Source organism: Camelus bactrianus, chromosome 11 (assembly GCF_048773025.1).
Source record: "Camelus bactrianus isolate YW-2024 breed Bactrian camel chromosome 11, ASM4877302v1, whole genome shotgun sequence".
NCBI classification, from domain to species: domain Eukaryota; kingdom Metazoa; phylum Chordata; class Mammalia; order Artiodactyla; family Camelidae; genus Camelus; species Camelus bactrianus.
Window position 1 is genome coordinate 14,064,210 of NC_133549.1, and position 16,849 is coordinate 14,081,058.

A 16,849-nucleotide genomic window follows, 5' to 3' on the forward strand; every position below is an offset into this window, starting at 1 on the left:
CAAGGCATTTGAAGAGCTGCTCCTTGCTCAGGGAGAGTTATACTGAGAAGGATAAGGCATGTGCTGTTCAAACTACTCTTTTTTATTGAGATAGAGGTGATTTCCAACACTGTGTTAGTTTCTGGTGTGCAGCATAGTGATTCAATTGTACATGTATATATATTTCTTTTCATGTTCTTTTTCATTATAGACGGTTACAAGGTATTGGATGTAGTTCCCTGGGCTGTGCAGTAGGACCTTGTTGTTTATCTCTTTTATGTACAGTAGTGTGTATCTGCTGATCCCACACTCCCAATTTATCCCTCCCCCTCTGTCCCCTTTGGTAACCATAACAGAGACAGACAAATATCATGATACTGCTTATATGTGGAATCCAAAAAAATGACATAAATGAACTTACTTACAGAACAGAAAGAGACTCACAGACATAGAAAACAAACTTAGGTTCAAACTACTCTTTGATAAGTGTTTTACGAAGAAATAAAGCACTTTAATTCTCAGTGTTTCTAATGTACTAAATGATAGCATATTAAAGAGATACTAGTTTTACTTATTTTCATTTCTCTCTCCTCTTATAACTGATAATAAGAACAGTTTTTAATGTCTGAACAAGAATTTTTAAAAGTCAAGGAAAAATTCATAAACAATTTTCCCAAAGGCTGCTTTGCATGGTCGCTTTTATAGTTCTGTGCTCATGGGCAAACTGAACACTGCCTGTATGTTTAAATGAATAGATACAGACTCAGTGTGAGACCACAAATATGGGTTGCTTTCCTTTCATTGTCTCAGCTCATTTGCTCTGATTACTATGTATTCACTGTAAGAAAACATACTATTGTATAAATATAGTACAGGTAACATTTTATTTGTCTTTGTCTGACTTACTTCACTTAGTATGATAATCTCTAGGTCTATCCATGTTGCTGCAAATGGCATTATTTCATTCTTTTTTAGGGCTGAATAATATTGCAGTTTTTTTTTATGGGCTAGATTCCTTTATTCAATGTGAAAAAAGTACAACATTATAAATGAAGGCTGAGGACCAATAAAAATGTACAAATCCAAGTAGAACTCACATAGGCTTAATGATGTTAAAAAAATTATTTGCAAGGCTAACTCAAGAACCTGAACAGATACTATTTCATGGGGTTTACGTCACTGGAATGACAGACCACATTTACAGGGGTTTCCCTTTGAACTCCCAAATTGTCATAAGAAACCTACTCTGTCCCCTTGAGCTCAGGCACATCCAGTACCAGTGCTCTTCACTAGTGGTTTCTGTTTCTTCCTCTTCCAGTTGTTCCTTGGTCTCTGAGCCCAGCCCTCTCCGCATGACCTTCACATGCAGTAGGTCCTCGGACAACTTATTCTGTGCTTGGCGGCCACACTGAGTCCCGCCTGGCGCTGCCACCAGGCCCACTGCGTGTGCGCCTGCAGTGTATACACACATCGCATCTTCTTTATCCAGTCAACTGTCCATTGACATTTCAGAGAAATGTCATAGGATATCACTTACCTGTGGGATCTAAAAAAAGATACAAATTTTATTTGCAAACCTGAGATAGACTCACAGACAGAGAAAACAAACTTGTGGTTACCAAAGGGGAAAGGGGGGAAGGGATAAATAAGGAGTTTGGGATTAACAGATACAAACTATATAAGATAGATAAACAACAAGGCCCTACTGTACAGCGCAAGGAACTATATTCTATTCCTTGTAATAACCTATAATGAAAAAGAATCTGAAAATATGTGTGTGTATATATGTGTATATATATGTATGTATGTGTACAAGTGAATTGCTTTGCTGTACACCTGGAACTAACCTTATAAATCAACTATACTTCAATAAAATAAAATAAATTAAAACATTTTATTTGGCCGTATGCCAGAAGAGTTAGACGCAATGGTGGAATCAGTGAGATAAACGTGTGAGCACGTGTCACGGTTTCTGGAACGTAGCAGGCCCTCGATAAATGCAAAGTATATCCAGGATTAGATCTGGTCTGAGTCCCCATCACGTCCCCTGAATGGTTGCCGTGGCCCCCGTGAGGTCCCCTGCTTCTTCCTTGCCTCCTCACGGCTGCATTTGGTACCTGAGTCAATGGCTCCCCCCCTCGCCCAGGCGGGGCCTTCCGCTGGGTTCTCTCTGACCTCCTCTCCCACCATCCTCCCCCTGGCTTCTCCCCTCCAGGTGCCATGACATCCTCCGTGTTTCTCGAACAGGCAGGAACACTTCTGCCCAAGGGACCTTCTCTGGCCTGCCTTCTGCCTGGAGTGTCCCTTCTGCAGATACTCCCGAGGCTGATTCCCTTCCCTGCTTCAGGCCTTTGCTCGGAAGGCATTCCCTCCGTGAGGCCTGGCAGTTCCAACCACGATTGCAGCCTCCCCGAGCACAGCAGTACTACTGATCCTCCTCGTCCTGTTCCTTTTTTAATATGTACAGCTTCTCACCTTTCACATAATTTACACATTTATCAGGTTTTTATTTATTGTCTCTCTTCCCTGCCAGAGTGTAAGCTTAGTGAGCTCAGGGGTATGATTTATTCAGCAACACATCTCAAAGGCTTAGAACACTTCCTAGCACGCATGTCCTCAGGAAGTACTTGTGACACGTGACTGTGGGGAAGACGCTGTTGCTGCCGCTGTTAGATAATTCTTTCCCACCTTGTACTATTCCAGCGGACCTGGCAGCATTTGTTACAGAAACCAGGTCTTACTGACTCAGCACAAAATTGCCTGGATTGCAGCACTGTGGTGCAGGCTTTCCCCACGTAAATAATGGATCTCTTTGCCAAAGAGCTGGAAGGTCACCGGAGAAGTACAGGAGCATTTAAGAAAAGGAATTCAATCCAACATGTACTTATGGGGCGTTTACTACGTGCAGTGGCCTAAATTGGACGGGGGCATGGTTCCCTCCGGTTTCAACTAAAATGTTTATTTCCATTGAACACCTGGTTTCCGGGGAGTCTAATCTGACCTGTTTGGTGGATAGCGTCGGATACGGCACAGACGGTGAACTTTTTGAGTTGAAGCTAACTGTGGAAAATTATCAGGATGTCGCTGAGGGAGAGGGTCAGTTACAGAAAGTCTCAACCTGGAGAAATATTTTGAAAGACAAGCCTAATGGGAGTTTAAGGGAGGTACCTGGTGTGATGGGAGGGGCTTTTTAATGACCAGTCATTGGGAGCATTTTTTGACTTTTCAAGAGTGCAGTATGCTTGAATAGCTTAGATTGTATGTGGAAAGGCTGTAATCCAAGTTTTATTATGTTTATGTGAAAATAGGAGAAAAATGGACTAGATTGCTTTTTTCTCCAGTGTTCCAATTGAGTTTTTTTTAATTGAAGTATAGTCGGTTTACAATGCTGTGTTAATTTCTGGTGTACAGCATAGTGATTCAGTTATACATACATATATGTATATATTTTCATATTCTTTTTCATTATGGGCTATTATAAGATATTGAATATAGTTCCCAGTACTATACAGTAGGACCTTGCTCTTTATCTAGTTTATATATAGTGGTTAGCATCCGCAAATACTGAAAAAAACTGGGAATTCGGGATTTCCAATTGAATTTTATAATGATGCTACCGATACTCATGATTCATTAAAATTTGTCATGGACGTAATAGATAGGATTGGTGATTTCCTCCAATATTGCTCTATTTCTTGGCGCACATAACCATGAAATCACTTAATGGGATTGTACAATAGTCGCTTCAATTGGAAATTAAATAGGGTCTTGCCTTGGCAATTCTAAGAAGCAACTCCATTCGTCAGCACGGCCGTGCACATTCACGAGTAATCATAAAGTGGATTATGATAAATGATCAATTATTGCATGTGTTGTACTTGCCGGGCACAGTGCTAGACACTGCTCACGCTCATAATTACTTAAATGAATGCATAGTGACAACTGAGGAAACTGAAGGAAGGGAAAATGGTGCTCTAGGAGCACAAAACAGAGAAACTGCCACAGCCTGGGGGTAGGGAAGGCTCCCCTCTGGAAAGGATGCTTGAATTGAGATTTGAAAGATGATAATGTCTCAGCTAGAGGTTGCAGAATTGGTTCAATGGCATGTGCAAAAGTCCTGTAGAAGCAAAGGAATGGAGGAAGGTTGGTTGGAGGAAATGTTGGGCTGGCAAAGACCATGCAATGCAGGGTTCTGTAGGCTAGAGGATTTTTTGGGTCATATTCCTTAGAGCAATGAGAAGCCAGTAGAAGGTTGTAAACCAGGAAACGGTAGAGTCAGGCTGATGGTGTGACCTCAAGGTGAAGCACTGTTGGAAAGGGGTTTGCAGTGGAAAACTACTCATTGGATTTTGAAGATGTCTAAATGACAGATGGTGATAGCTAGGGTAATGGAAAATGGACGGGATTTGAAAGGTACTGATGGAGTAGACGTCATAGGATTTGGTGACTCTAGGCTGGACATCACTCTTACTTAAGTATCGCCATTTATCTAATTGTTCATGAAGTTTCTTCTGAAATATTTCCTTTTATAATTTATTATTTTGTTACAAAGAAAGGTGAGTAATTTTATTTCCTCAAGTGTGTTTTTATACAGTAGGGATTGGTGTGGGTTCAGGGTTTTCCAGAAACAGCAAGATGTTAGTATCTTTATCATCATGCTGGTCATTCATGGTTAATTAATTAACAGGCTTTGAAATTAAAAAAATGAAAGAACAGAACATAAGCACATTCCATCTTTGTAGCATTTTGATTATGGAATGTTATTTCTTGTGAGTTGCATCAAAATTTGTTGCCCTAGGTACTAGATAGAAGACATAGCAGCTCAAAAAAAACAAAGTATATCAAAAAGCTGGTGAATATTGAAGGGTGACTTTCTGTCTTTGGGCTAAGGTGCACTGATGGTATGTGCAACCAAAACACAAAGGCAAGGAATGAAAGTTAGGAGCCTGGACCTGAGGGCCTGGGAGGCAAAGACTAATTCAGAGGAAGCTGTGTGACCACCAAAGTTGTACTCTAATGTGTCCTTATTGTTCTGTTACCCGAGCACTGCTCACTCACTCTCTGGGTCCCATCAGTATCAGGCAGTGTTTAGTCTTTCTTTTTGGAATAGAAGATAGATTTCATGGTGTGTGTGTGTGTGTGTGTGTGTGTATACAGATATATCCTTATGCACAAGTGTGTATGTTGACAATAACCAGAGTTACTGCACATGGGTTATAATAAATAAAAAATAAAGCTACTTATCAAAACCTTTTCAGTGCGTAGTCAGTAGGCTCTGAAGCCACAGTGGTTCTGGTGAAAAATTGTGCTTTGAGATGAATGATGGGTTAATTAAAGGGAACTGGCAGGTGGTTGTGAATTGGTGTTTAGTCCATGAATGCTCAGCGTATTTTACTTTGTCAGAAAGGAACCCTTGGCTTACTGGAATGTTAAAATAGAAACAGCTCCCAGATAAACTGGGAAAAGCCTTAAAGTATGTCAGGCTAGGTGCTCTCCGTCAAAGTTGGATCATGACTGAAAGTTGTCGTCATAGCCTCTCTTGTGGGTGGTGTGGCCGGGCTGCCTGAACTTCATGTTGCTCCGTGGCCGGGCTGAGCCCTCCACCACCCAGTGCTGAGGCATCAGGTTGGAGGGAACCTGCACAAGTGAGTTGGTTTTCTTAATTTAATAGAGCAGTTCAGTACATTATTTGTTTGTTCCTTTCCCTTAGACAGCTGGCTTGTTCCACATGCTAATGAGCATCTCTGCGTGTGCTCTCATTTCTGGCTCTGTCCAAAGTACACAGACTTCTTTTAATATTCAGCTGTTATCGATGGCCTCCAAACTCTTTTAAAGACTTCTCACCTCTTTTCTGGGATCCCCATCCTTTCCGAGATCTGCTGTGGATGCCCCCTCACATGTGAGCACTTGTTAGAGATGCAGAATCCGCCCAAGACTGTGCATCTCAGCAAGACCCACAGGGGACAGGATGCACGTCAAAGACTGGGAAATACTCCTCTAGGTAACAGATGTGGTAAAGACCATTTGAGCCTCTGCAAGCTGTGTCGGCTGAGGACTTTGACAGTCAGATAAATTAGGTGTAATGATCAGTTCCTGGAAATAAGTATAATCAGCCCTGTGAGTCACAAGTTCCTTAGAGCCTCATTTTCCTCATCTATATCTGTGTGGATAATCTTTCTATTACTGGGATATTGTGAGGATTAGGCACATGAATTCCAGGGCAAGCGTACACTATATTTTTGGTAAATATGGTGCCCCTTCTCTTCTTTTGGGGCTTCCTGGGTAGCACCGTTACCCTCACCTGCCCTACACCTGCTGAGTTCTCTTATTCTCATTCCTAAAATGTCTTTAATTAATACCTTAAAGTCATCATTGACTGATATTTAGATAGCCTCCAGCATCCAAAGGAGCCTGTCTTACCCACGTGTGCAGTGTACATGCTAGAGTGAGTTCCATAGGGTAGGTGAGACCAGATGCTGAGAGACTGGGAATCTGGTAGGGCGCCGAGCACATCAGCACAGTTCAGTTCTTAGTTATTTCACCACCTCTTTGGAAAACACGATATAGCTTTGACCTTGCAGATTGTATAAACAACAAAGGAACTTCAGTATTTATTATAGCCATGCTGAATATGTACTCATTATGTGAAAATAATGGTTTTTTTTTTTTTTAGCAATTGACTTTCAAAATGTAACAATTGAATGCTCGCTGGAAATTAATGAGCACCTGGGGGGATAGTTGGGAGGTAATTACTAAGACACTGGACTTGGCCGTGACTGGTGCTGCAAGCTAGCTACTGGGTATTGCTGCTACCATGTAGGAAATAAAGCAAATGCATAGCATGATCAGCATTTTCAATGTACGTTAGAGCTGCCCCTTTCTGGGTGATACAGCGTAGTCTTCAGGTTAACCCAGGAGGCTTGTTTTCTGCTTTTGAATGTTTGTCACCTCTCATCACCTCCACTCATCAATGCTCCCAGGGGGAGGGTCTTCTAGGATATGCTCATATTCCCTTTTCACTCTGGTTTGAATCAAAAGGGTCAATGAGTTTTTTTGTTTGTTTGTTTGTTTTACTACTCTGTTAAGTGTCCTGTGTCTTTGAGGTTGAAATGTCAAACTATAAAGGGTTAGACTTTTTATTAGGCATTTGCCAACCAAAATCAATGACGGCGAGTTGCTTTGTTGAAAGATGATTGTGCCATCTCCACTTATTGTTGATTCATTGCCTGTGCACGTCAGCCGCGGTGGAAGTCACCTGGCCGCGCTTTCCTGGTCACGTGGTCCGCGGCAGAGCCGGGTGGGAGCCCAGCGGTCGCTGATTCTCCAGTCCGGTGCGTCCTGTGCTGCTGCTGCCGGTCCTGGTTCTCCTCTGCGTCCTCTTCCCCTTGTAGTTTCCCTGTAATCCTGCTTAATTAGTCGATTGGATTTCCGAGGAATGAACTAGCCAATCACCTCTCTGTCCACTTTTAAGCAATCCAGGATCGGTTCAAACATGAGCAAGCAGCCAGTGTGTGGTGGAACTAAGATGACGTGTTGATTCAAACCCAGTTCTGTCATTGACCTGTTTCCCTCTGTGCGCACTGGAACGGCGTGCGTGGGCCGCCAGTAGTTGGTTCCATTCTTGATGATCCTCGGTGTCCTAGGAATATGTCAGACCATTTCTTGGTAATTTTAATGATTAAAACTATGTGAGAGCGCTAACGTGGAAATCCTGCATTTTACCATTTTCCGTGCAGGTTGCCTCCTGGGATCAGTAATGACGGTGGGAAAAACTGCTGACTTCTTCCTTGGCAGTCACCTCTCCCTCCTCCCCCTGCCTAGTTATCTTTTTTTTGCAAACAAAAGTGCTCTCAGAATTGATTCTCTGGCTTTTTTGGAACTGTTGTCTGATACTGGTTTTTCTCTGATTTTTAAAGATGCTCTAAAATAATCATCTTGTAGATCTGATTTAGACTGTCCAAGTCATGCCAGCCCTCACTTTTCTCTCTCCTTTGCCCCCCTTTGCAGGATGATGAAGTGGTCCTGCAGTGTACCGCAACCATCCACAAAGAACAACAGAAGCTGTGTCTGGCGGCAGAAGGATTTGGCAACAGACTTTGCTTCTTGGAGTCAACTTCAAATTCCAAGGTGAGATAAGGCATTAGCCTTTTCAGTCTGTTCCAGCGTTCAGGTTTTACTAGCAGCATGGGTGTTATTTACGGGCACATTACTATTTTCGTGGAACATATAAACTAAAGGAAATAGGAATTTATTTTCTACTATGCATGAAGCCAGTTTTCAATTGAGCCCATTACTCTTTGCAAATAACTCAGATGCGATTGTTAACAAGAGTAGACAAAGGCTTGCCCCCATGATGTTTATATCCTAGTGGAAAAGTCAACTCGTAAATAAGTGATGTCATTTCAGAATTGATAAGGGCGACAGAAAAGCGGAGTGTTACTCGCAGGGTGGAGGGTGGCGAGCAAGGACTCATCCTTCCCAGGTGGGCGTTTGGAGAAGGCGTTTCTGAGGTGGTGACATTTGAGCACAATGAAGGGAGGGATGAGCAGGACTAAGTTCTCGACCATTCTGAAACGAGGAACCAGGTAATACAACGTGTTCCCTGGGCAGCCTTCCTGTACAAGTTACTGTGATAGGTATCAGCTGTGAAGAAAGTTCTTCCAAAAAAGAAAACATCAAGAATGTTGATATTTTGTACTTTGCCTGTGGTTTCTGATATTCCGTAGATGCTAGAACCAGGCAGGCCAGTTAGTTAGCTGGGTTTTGATTTTTTGCTTTATACTGAACGCTGTGCTGGCTGTTGTTCTTCTGGCCCTTCTGTTTAAGAACTGGCTTCAGCACTAGAAATGAATTCTCCTGATTCTGCAGTAGGTATATCGTGTGGCAGTCAAGGCGCTGACGTGGGCTCCGTGTCCACTTAAACTGGTTAATGCTGAGACGGATCAAGGTGGAGGAGCGGGAGGGTGTGGAGCTGGCCTCCCCCACAAACACACCAGAAACATATGTGGACTAGTTCTCGCTGAAAACGAACTGGAGACTAAGAAATATCCATGTGGAATCAGGTAGGAAGGGAAGAGAAGTGATCGGTCAGGACCTGTACCCTGGAGGGGTCTCAGAGGAGAAGGGAGGTTACACAGGCAGAGATGTGCCCTGGGGAGTGAGCGGCCAGCGCCTGGCACTGGGTGCCCCAGCCCAGGGCCCGACGCAGGGAAAGGGTCCCCTTGGCCGGTTGGAGGGCTGCTGGGACTGACAGGAGGGCTGAGGGGAGCCTGGACTTCGCTTGTGAGGAGCGTGCACGTGCTGGCTTGCTCCTGAAGCAGGGTGGAGAGGGGACTGAAGGCCGCTCTGATGGCCGCCTGGTGCCCCTCACTGCCCAGGTACACACCACAGCCCGAGCCCCCACAGCACTCCAGCCCCTCACACTCTCAGCAAGTCCCTGCCGGGCGAGGGGCAGCAGACTGGGTGGATTGAAGGGGCATCTGTGTGTGGAGGGGCAGCCATCACGGAGCTCACACCGGTGGTGCATCAGAAGCGGCCCACCTTGAAGGCGGCCAGACTGCCACAGCCTGTGCCCTGACACAGGCCAAGAGCACACGAGGGCCGCCTTGCAGTGCAGCTCGCACTGGCACGGGGCCTGCGAGGTGAAGGGTGAGGTCAGCGGTGAGGGATGGAGGCGGCTCGGACACAGAGTGCTGTCTGTGCAGAGCGGGGGCAGCCGTTACTGGCGCGTCCCCAGCCGAAGCTTCAGAAGCAGCCCAGACCTCGTCACAAGCTGAGAGCCCGCATGGGCCCCTCTTGCTCCGGCACTGCTTCCTCCGGGGTGAGAGCGCCGGCGTTGGAGGAGAGGGAGCACACATTATAGGGAACAGAGCCAGCTTGGACCCAACCCTCAGGACTTCTGCTCCAGCAACTAGAGACCTGACCCCAACCTTATAGGGTGGTGACAGCGATGAGCGGAGGGGCAGCCCCGCCTCACACCTGGTCCTGGAACTAGCCCTGCCATCAACAGCAATACCTCCTACCAGGGTGACAGCTGCCAGCACACCCTGCGGAAGGACATGACTTCTGTGCATGTCAAATCCAGCACTCCCACCAAAGCAGCTGGGCACACGCAGTCTGTAGAGGGATGCTTTCACATAAGGGTCCCTGCTTGAGACCACAATTAGTAACTTGTTTCACTTAATTTCGTACAGACAGAGAAAGTTAAGCAAAATGAGAAGATAGAGGAACTGGTCTCAGCTGAAAGAACAAGAGAATAACCTGAGAAATGAAGTAGAAATAAACAATTTACCAGATAAAGAATTCAAAACATTAGTAATAAGAATGCTAACTGAATTGGGGGAAAAGAATAGCTGAACACAGTGAGAATTTTAACATGAAACTAGAAAATATAAAAAAAAAGAACCAGTTAGAACAGAAGAATACAATAAAGTGAAAAAACACACTAGAAGGAATTAATAGACTAGATGATACACAAGAATGCGTAAGTGATCTGAAAGATAGAATAATGGGAATTATTCAACCAGAACGTTAAAAAGAAGAACAAATTTGAAAATTAGAACAGTTTAAGAAATCTCTAATACAACATCAAACATATATATACCTGGGCATATAGCTGGAGGGAACTCTAATTTGAAAAGACACATGCACCCCTGTGTTCACAGCAGCACTATATACAATAGCCAAGTCATGGAAACAACCTAAATGTCCATCCACACATGACTGGATAAAGAAGCTGTGGTATATATATATACAATGGAATACTACTCAGCCATAAAAAAGAATGAAATAATGTCATTTGCAGCAACATGGATGGACCTGGAGATTACCATATTAATTGAAGTAAGTCAGAAAGAGAAAGACAAATATCATATGATATTGCTTATATGTGGAATCTAAAAAAAAGTACAGAAATGAACTTATTTACAAAACAGAAACAGACTCACAGACATGGAAAACAAACTTATGGTTACCAGGGTGAGAAAGGGGTGGGAAGGGATAAATTGGGAGTTCAAGATTTGCAGATACTAACTACTATATATAAAGTAGATAAACAATAAGTTTCTACTGTAGAGCACAGGGAACTATGTTCAACATCTTGTAGTAACCTATAATGAAAAAATATGAAAAGGAATATATGTATGTATATGTGTGACTGAAACATTATGCTGTACACCAGAAATTGATACAACATTATAAACTGACTATAATTTTTAAAAAATGCTCAAAATGAGAAAAAACAGCATGGTATTGGCAAAAAAACAAATATATGGGTCAATGGAACAGAATAGAGAGCCTAGAAATGAACCCAGGCATCTTTGGTCCATTAATCTGTGATAAATGAGACAAGAATATACAATGGAGAAAAGACAGTCTCTTCGGTAAGAGGTGCTGGGAATATGGGACAGCTGCCTATAAAAGAATGAGATTAGAACATTTCCTCACACTGTACACAAAAATAAACTCAAAGTGGATGAGAGACCTAAACGTCAGACCTGAAACGGAAATCCTAGAAGTGAACATCAGCGGAACACTCAGTACCGTCTATGGTAGTACAGCTGAAACTTATATAGTAATATTGTGCTTCAACTATACTTCAATCAAAAACGTAGACAGTGCGATATGTCAATTATAGATCTCAAAACTGAAAAAAAAAATGAAAAAAAACCTGATTAGTTCTTCGCAGGGATTCTTGACTGTCAAGCTGAATGGTGACATGGTGAACGTAAACTGTCCATTTTAACCATTTTTGTTCTGATTATGCTCCCTTATTCTTTTTGGTTTAATCTGAAAAAAATTGTATTTAGGATGAGATACTGAAATGATTTATCAAGTGTAGAATAAAATAGCAGTTGAAGTCTAGCAAACCAATCTGAACTGGTTTTTCTAAGTTCTCTTATCTGTCCCTACTCAGATTACTTAACGATTCCCCACTATGTCAGTTTTTTTCATATCTCTGTTTGCCTTGGTTCTCCCTGACTTTCAGGTCCTTCCTTTGCTTTTCTGCCTGGTGAAATGCTGCTTGTTCTTCAAAGCCTGTCTCAAACAGTCCCTCTTCTGGGTTGTTTTTTCCACATGCCTCGTTGTTTTCCTCTCTGTTTTTCTTAAGTGATTTCTTCACACTTCTGTTATATTGCCAGTTGGGCTTAATTCTGTGTAATACCCACACCAGCCAGCCTCTCCCTGAGTTTGTCAGTATGTACCCTCCTGAATGCACACGCCTGCTTCTGAATTCCCTGAGGGACAGGGTACAGCTCCTTTATTTTCTTATCTCTTAGTACCAAGCGCTAGAAAGTGAATCATAAAATTTAATAGATTATTAAATTTGAAAAGGAACTATTAGTCTTAGGGCAATTTTATTTTTTATAATACAGACTTAATTTTCTATAACAACAGAGAGTCAAAACTGTAGATCTCAGTTTATGTTTAAAAGCTCTAAGCCTGGGTACAGATGTATTTCATGCAGATACATCTGAATTTGACATTCATTGGTAGAAAATGGAAGATGGACTTTTTTTCCCCCTCAAATTGGTGTCTCCTGCATTTATTATAAAGTTGGGAGAACAGAATCGTTGTTGGCAGTGAATAGTCAGTCACTGTAAATTATATATGTGTTCCTGGAAATGATCCCAGAAGCATCTTAAGCTATAGTATCTTTTAATCAAATGTAAGACTTCATTTTTCAGAAGACTGTTTCATCCTCCTCGGGTGTTTATTCAGGCTGATCTCTGCCTGAAAGAGAATGTTTCACAATTCCGGCATAGATTTTCTTGCAGAAAAGCTAAATATTAAATCTGATGGTATGTTTAATTAGTTATTCATAATTCATAATTATGGATATTTACTGTGTACTCCTTACATGAATAACTTATTTTTGTTTCTATATCTTATAATTGAAAAGTTAGGCTTTGGCTGTTTGGAACTAGGCACTTTCAGAGAGACCCACCTTGTTATTATTAAAGGCTTAAGGAGAAATGAGAAGTTATTGGAGAGGCAGTTTTTAGCCTCTTTGAATCTCTGCATAAAAACAGAGCTACAACCATGGCAAAACCCAAAACCCACAGACAACCTAGTACCTAAAACAAACTAGGTGACAAGTTACCCCACGTCTGGTATCAGCAGGTGTATAGGAGGAAGCAGAGGGAAGGCAGCGTGATTCCTGTTGTCTCTGAAATGGGTACCAGGTTCTCCCTAGAAAGCGTGGTAGGCTCATGTGAAAGCAGCTGCCACAGGCAGGGGGAGCAAAGGCGCGTTGATGAGGATGGACGTTTCTGGAGCCATCTTAGCCTACGGATTTTTTAAACTTACCAAATAAGGCTCTTTTTTCAACAAAGCCTTGCTTTGAGGAGAACTGCTGGGAGCCCAGTGCAGACTGAGCTGAGCTGATGCTGCAGAGGATGGAGCAGGACCAGGTAAAAGTCGGGGAGGGAAGCAGCCTGCAGGTGCCAGTCAGAAACGCCTTGTTTTGAGCAGAGCAAGTTGCTCTAGAGCCATGAAACTGCAAAAGCTGTGCTGACACCCTCCCTTCCTGAGGGCGCAGGAAAGCTCGCCTCAGTTTCCATCTGTTTATCTGGCACGTCTTTATTGCCTGTGGACAGAATTCTGCTCCTTATTTGCCTCTCTCTCTCTTTATTATATATACACAAAACAGTTATATATACATATATAATTACATATAATCATATATAACATATATAATCACATATAACTTATAATCATGTACAATTTATATATACAAGTGGAGTAATCTAATTTACATTTATTTACATAATCATATAGTTTTCCTTTATGTGCAACTTATGTATTTGTATGTCATTTTCTGTGTCCAAGAGAGAATAAGAAGCAGAATCATAGGCATTACAGGCCCAGCAGACTCACAACTGTTCAACCAGGGATTCAGAGCAACTGTGATTAAAATGGTAAAGGTTCCAGTGCGTGAGCCTGCAAGGACAGATGGGCTATGTAAGCAGAGAGATGGAGACTCTAGGTAAGGATGAAAAAGGAATGCTGGAGATCAAAAACACTGTAACAGGAATTACGAATGCCTTTGATGGGCCTATTAGTAATGGGACTTGGCTGAGCAAACAATTTCTGAGCTTGAGAGTATCTCAAAAGAAACCTGCAAAACGGAAAACAAAACAAGAGAAAAATGACTGAAAGAGAAACCAAAACAGAATAGAATATCCAAGAACTACGGGACAAATAGAGCCATGAAGAAAGGAATATAAGAAATATTTGAAACAGTGAAGACTGAGAATTTCTGCAAATGAATGTCAGACACTTAGCCACAGATCCAGGAAGTTCAGAGAACACTAAGCAGAATTAGTGCAGAAAAAAACCCCCAAAAAACCCTACACCTGGACATATCACTTTCAAGGTACAGAAAATGAAAGAAAAGTCTTAAGAGAAGCTTGAGGGAAAAAACCTTACCTACGGAGGAGCAAAGATAAAAATTACATCCAACTTCTGAAGACACCATTGCAAGCTAAGAGAGGCTGGAGTGAAATGTTTAGTGTTGAGATAGGAAAAAAAAAAAAAAACCAACCTAGAATTCTGTACCTTGCAAAATTATCCTTCTGAAGTGAAGGAGAAATAAAGACTTTCTCAGACAAACAAAAATTCAGGGAATTATTTTGCTAGTCGAGTTGTCTTGCAAGAAATGTTAAAATAAGTTCTTCAGCAAGAAGGAAAATAAATAGGTCAGAAATTCTAATCTTTATTAAAGAAGGAAGAGCATCAGAGAGAGATTAAGTGAAAATTAAATAATTTTGTTGAAAGTAATAATAGCAATACAGTATTCAGGTATATATATTTATATAAATATTCATTTAATAATTTTCTAAACAGAAAGCACAAGGCCCAGATGAATTCACTGATGAATTCTACCAAACATTTAAGGAAGACACCAAGCCAATTCTTTATAATCTTTTTCAGATGAGAGAAGCAGAAAGAATACTTCCTAACTCATTTATAAGACCAACATTACCATTATATGAAAACATGATAAAAACATTGCAAGAAGAAAAAAAGGTATAATCTCTCTTTAAGCATAGATATAAAAATCCTCAAGAAAATATTAGTAAATAGAATCTAACTATGTATAAAAAGAATTATATGCTATGACCACATAGCATTCCAGATATATAGTCTGGTTCAACATTCGAAAATCAATCAATGTATCCTTCACATCGATAGACAGGAAAAGAATCATATAGTACATTAATAGTTGCAGAAATTGTGTTTGACAAAATCCAACAGTCATTCGTGATTTAAAAACTTAGTAAACTAAGAATAGATGGGAACTTCCTCAACTTGATAATGATTATCTATAGTAAACCTACAACTAACATACTTAATGGTGAGAAGCTTGAAGCTTTCCTGCAAAGATCAGGAACAAGCCAAGAATATCCCCTCTCACCACTGCTTTTCAACATTAGCTGGGAGTCCTAGCTATGCAATGAGACAAGAAAAGGAATCAAAAGGTATACAGAGGGGAAGGGAGAAATAAAACTGTCTTTGTTCCCAGGTGACATGATCATTTACGTAGAAAATCTGAAAGAATCAACCAAAAAACTCCTAAAACTAATAAGCAATTATTGCAAGATTTTAAGATACAAATTTAATAAGTAAAAGTTAGTTGTTTCCCTCTATACCAGCAATAAAGAAGTGGAATTTGAAATTAAAAACACAATACCATTTATATTAACATGGGAAAGTGAACTACTTAGCTATAAATCTAATAAAATATTACAAGAGCTCTATGAGAAAAACTAAAATTTTGATGAAAGAGATCAAAGAAAAATTAAACAGAGATATTCCATGTCCATGGATAGGAAGACTCAATACTGTCAATATGTCAGTTCTTCCTGACTTGATCTGTAAACTCAGTGCAGTCATTCAAAATCCCAGCTAGTTGTTTTGTGGATATTGACAAACATATTCTAAAGTTCACTTGGAGAGGGAAAGTACCCAGAATAGCTAACACAATATTGATGGAGAAGAACAAAGTTGGAAGGCTGACTATTCGACTTAAAGACTTGCTATAAATCTACAGTAATCAAGACAGTGTAGTATTGATGAAAGATTAGACCAACAGACTGATGGAGCAGAACAGACAGCCTAGATACAGACCCACAAATGATCTTTGATAAAGGAGCAAATGCAACACAATGGACACTGTTTCCAAAATACAGAAAGAACTCTTAAAATTCAAATGTAAGAAAGCAACTTGGTTAAAAAACTCACCAGAGACCTTAATAGACACCACAGGCTATAGGTGTTCCCTGCTGTCTGAAAGCAGACCATCCTTGTGCAACCTTTTGTAAGGCAAGATGCCTTAAAGAGAAGAAGCAATTACCTTTGGAAGCATCTTGCTAACAGATGCACAGATTAAATTGAGATAAAGCACAGATGCTCACAGACACAGTTCAGAGCTATGGCTACTTGATGCTGGGAGGTTGAGTACAGTGTCTGGGGAAGGAGCTTGGCGGGGCCCCTCTTGTTTCTCAGGGGGTGGACTGGATCTGTAATGGCTTGTTGCAGAACAAAAGCTGAATGCTTTTTCCTCTTTTTGCTTTTTTTATAAAAGTAAAAATCCTCTTCTGATTTTTTTTGTATTCATGATTATTATTTAATATCTTTTTTTAAACTGAAGTATAGTCAGTTACAATGTGCGCATTTCTGGTGTACAGCATAATGTCCCAGTCATGCATATATATGTATGTACATTTGTATATTCTTTTTCATTAAAGCTTATTATAAGATATTGAATATAGTTCCCTGTGCTGTACAGAAGAAATCTGTTTTTTATCTATTTTTATATATAGTGGTTAACATTTGCAAATCTCAAACTCCCAATTTATCCCTTCAC

The 16,849-nt window shown here is 41.1% G+C and overlaps 1 protein-coding gene across 7 annotated transcripts in view; it reads left to right on the forward strand.

The window, feature by feature from the left end:
• RYR2 (ryanodine receptor 2) overlaps positions 1-16,849 on the forward strand; it is a 543,025-nt gene that overhangs the window by 119,558 nt on the left and 406,618 nt on the right. For all 7 annotated transcript variants that reach the window (XM_074373272.1, XM_074373273.1, XM_074373274.1 and 4 more), the window contains exon 2: positions 7,987-8,106. In XM_074373272.1, coding sequence (XP_074229373.1) covers positions 7,987-8,106 — 120 coding nt within the window. The remainder of the gene's footprint in view (positions 1-7,986; positions 8,107-16,849) is intronic.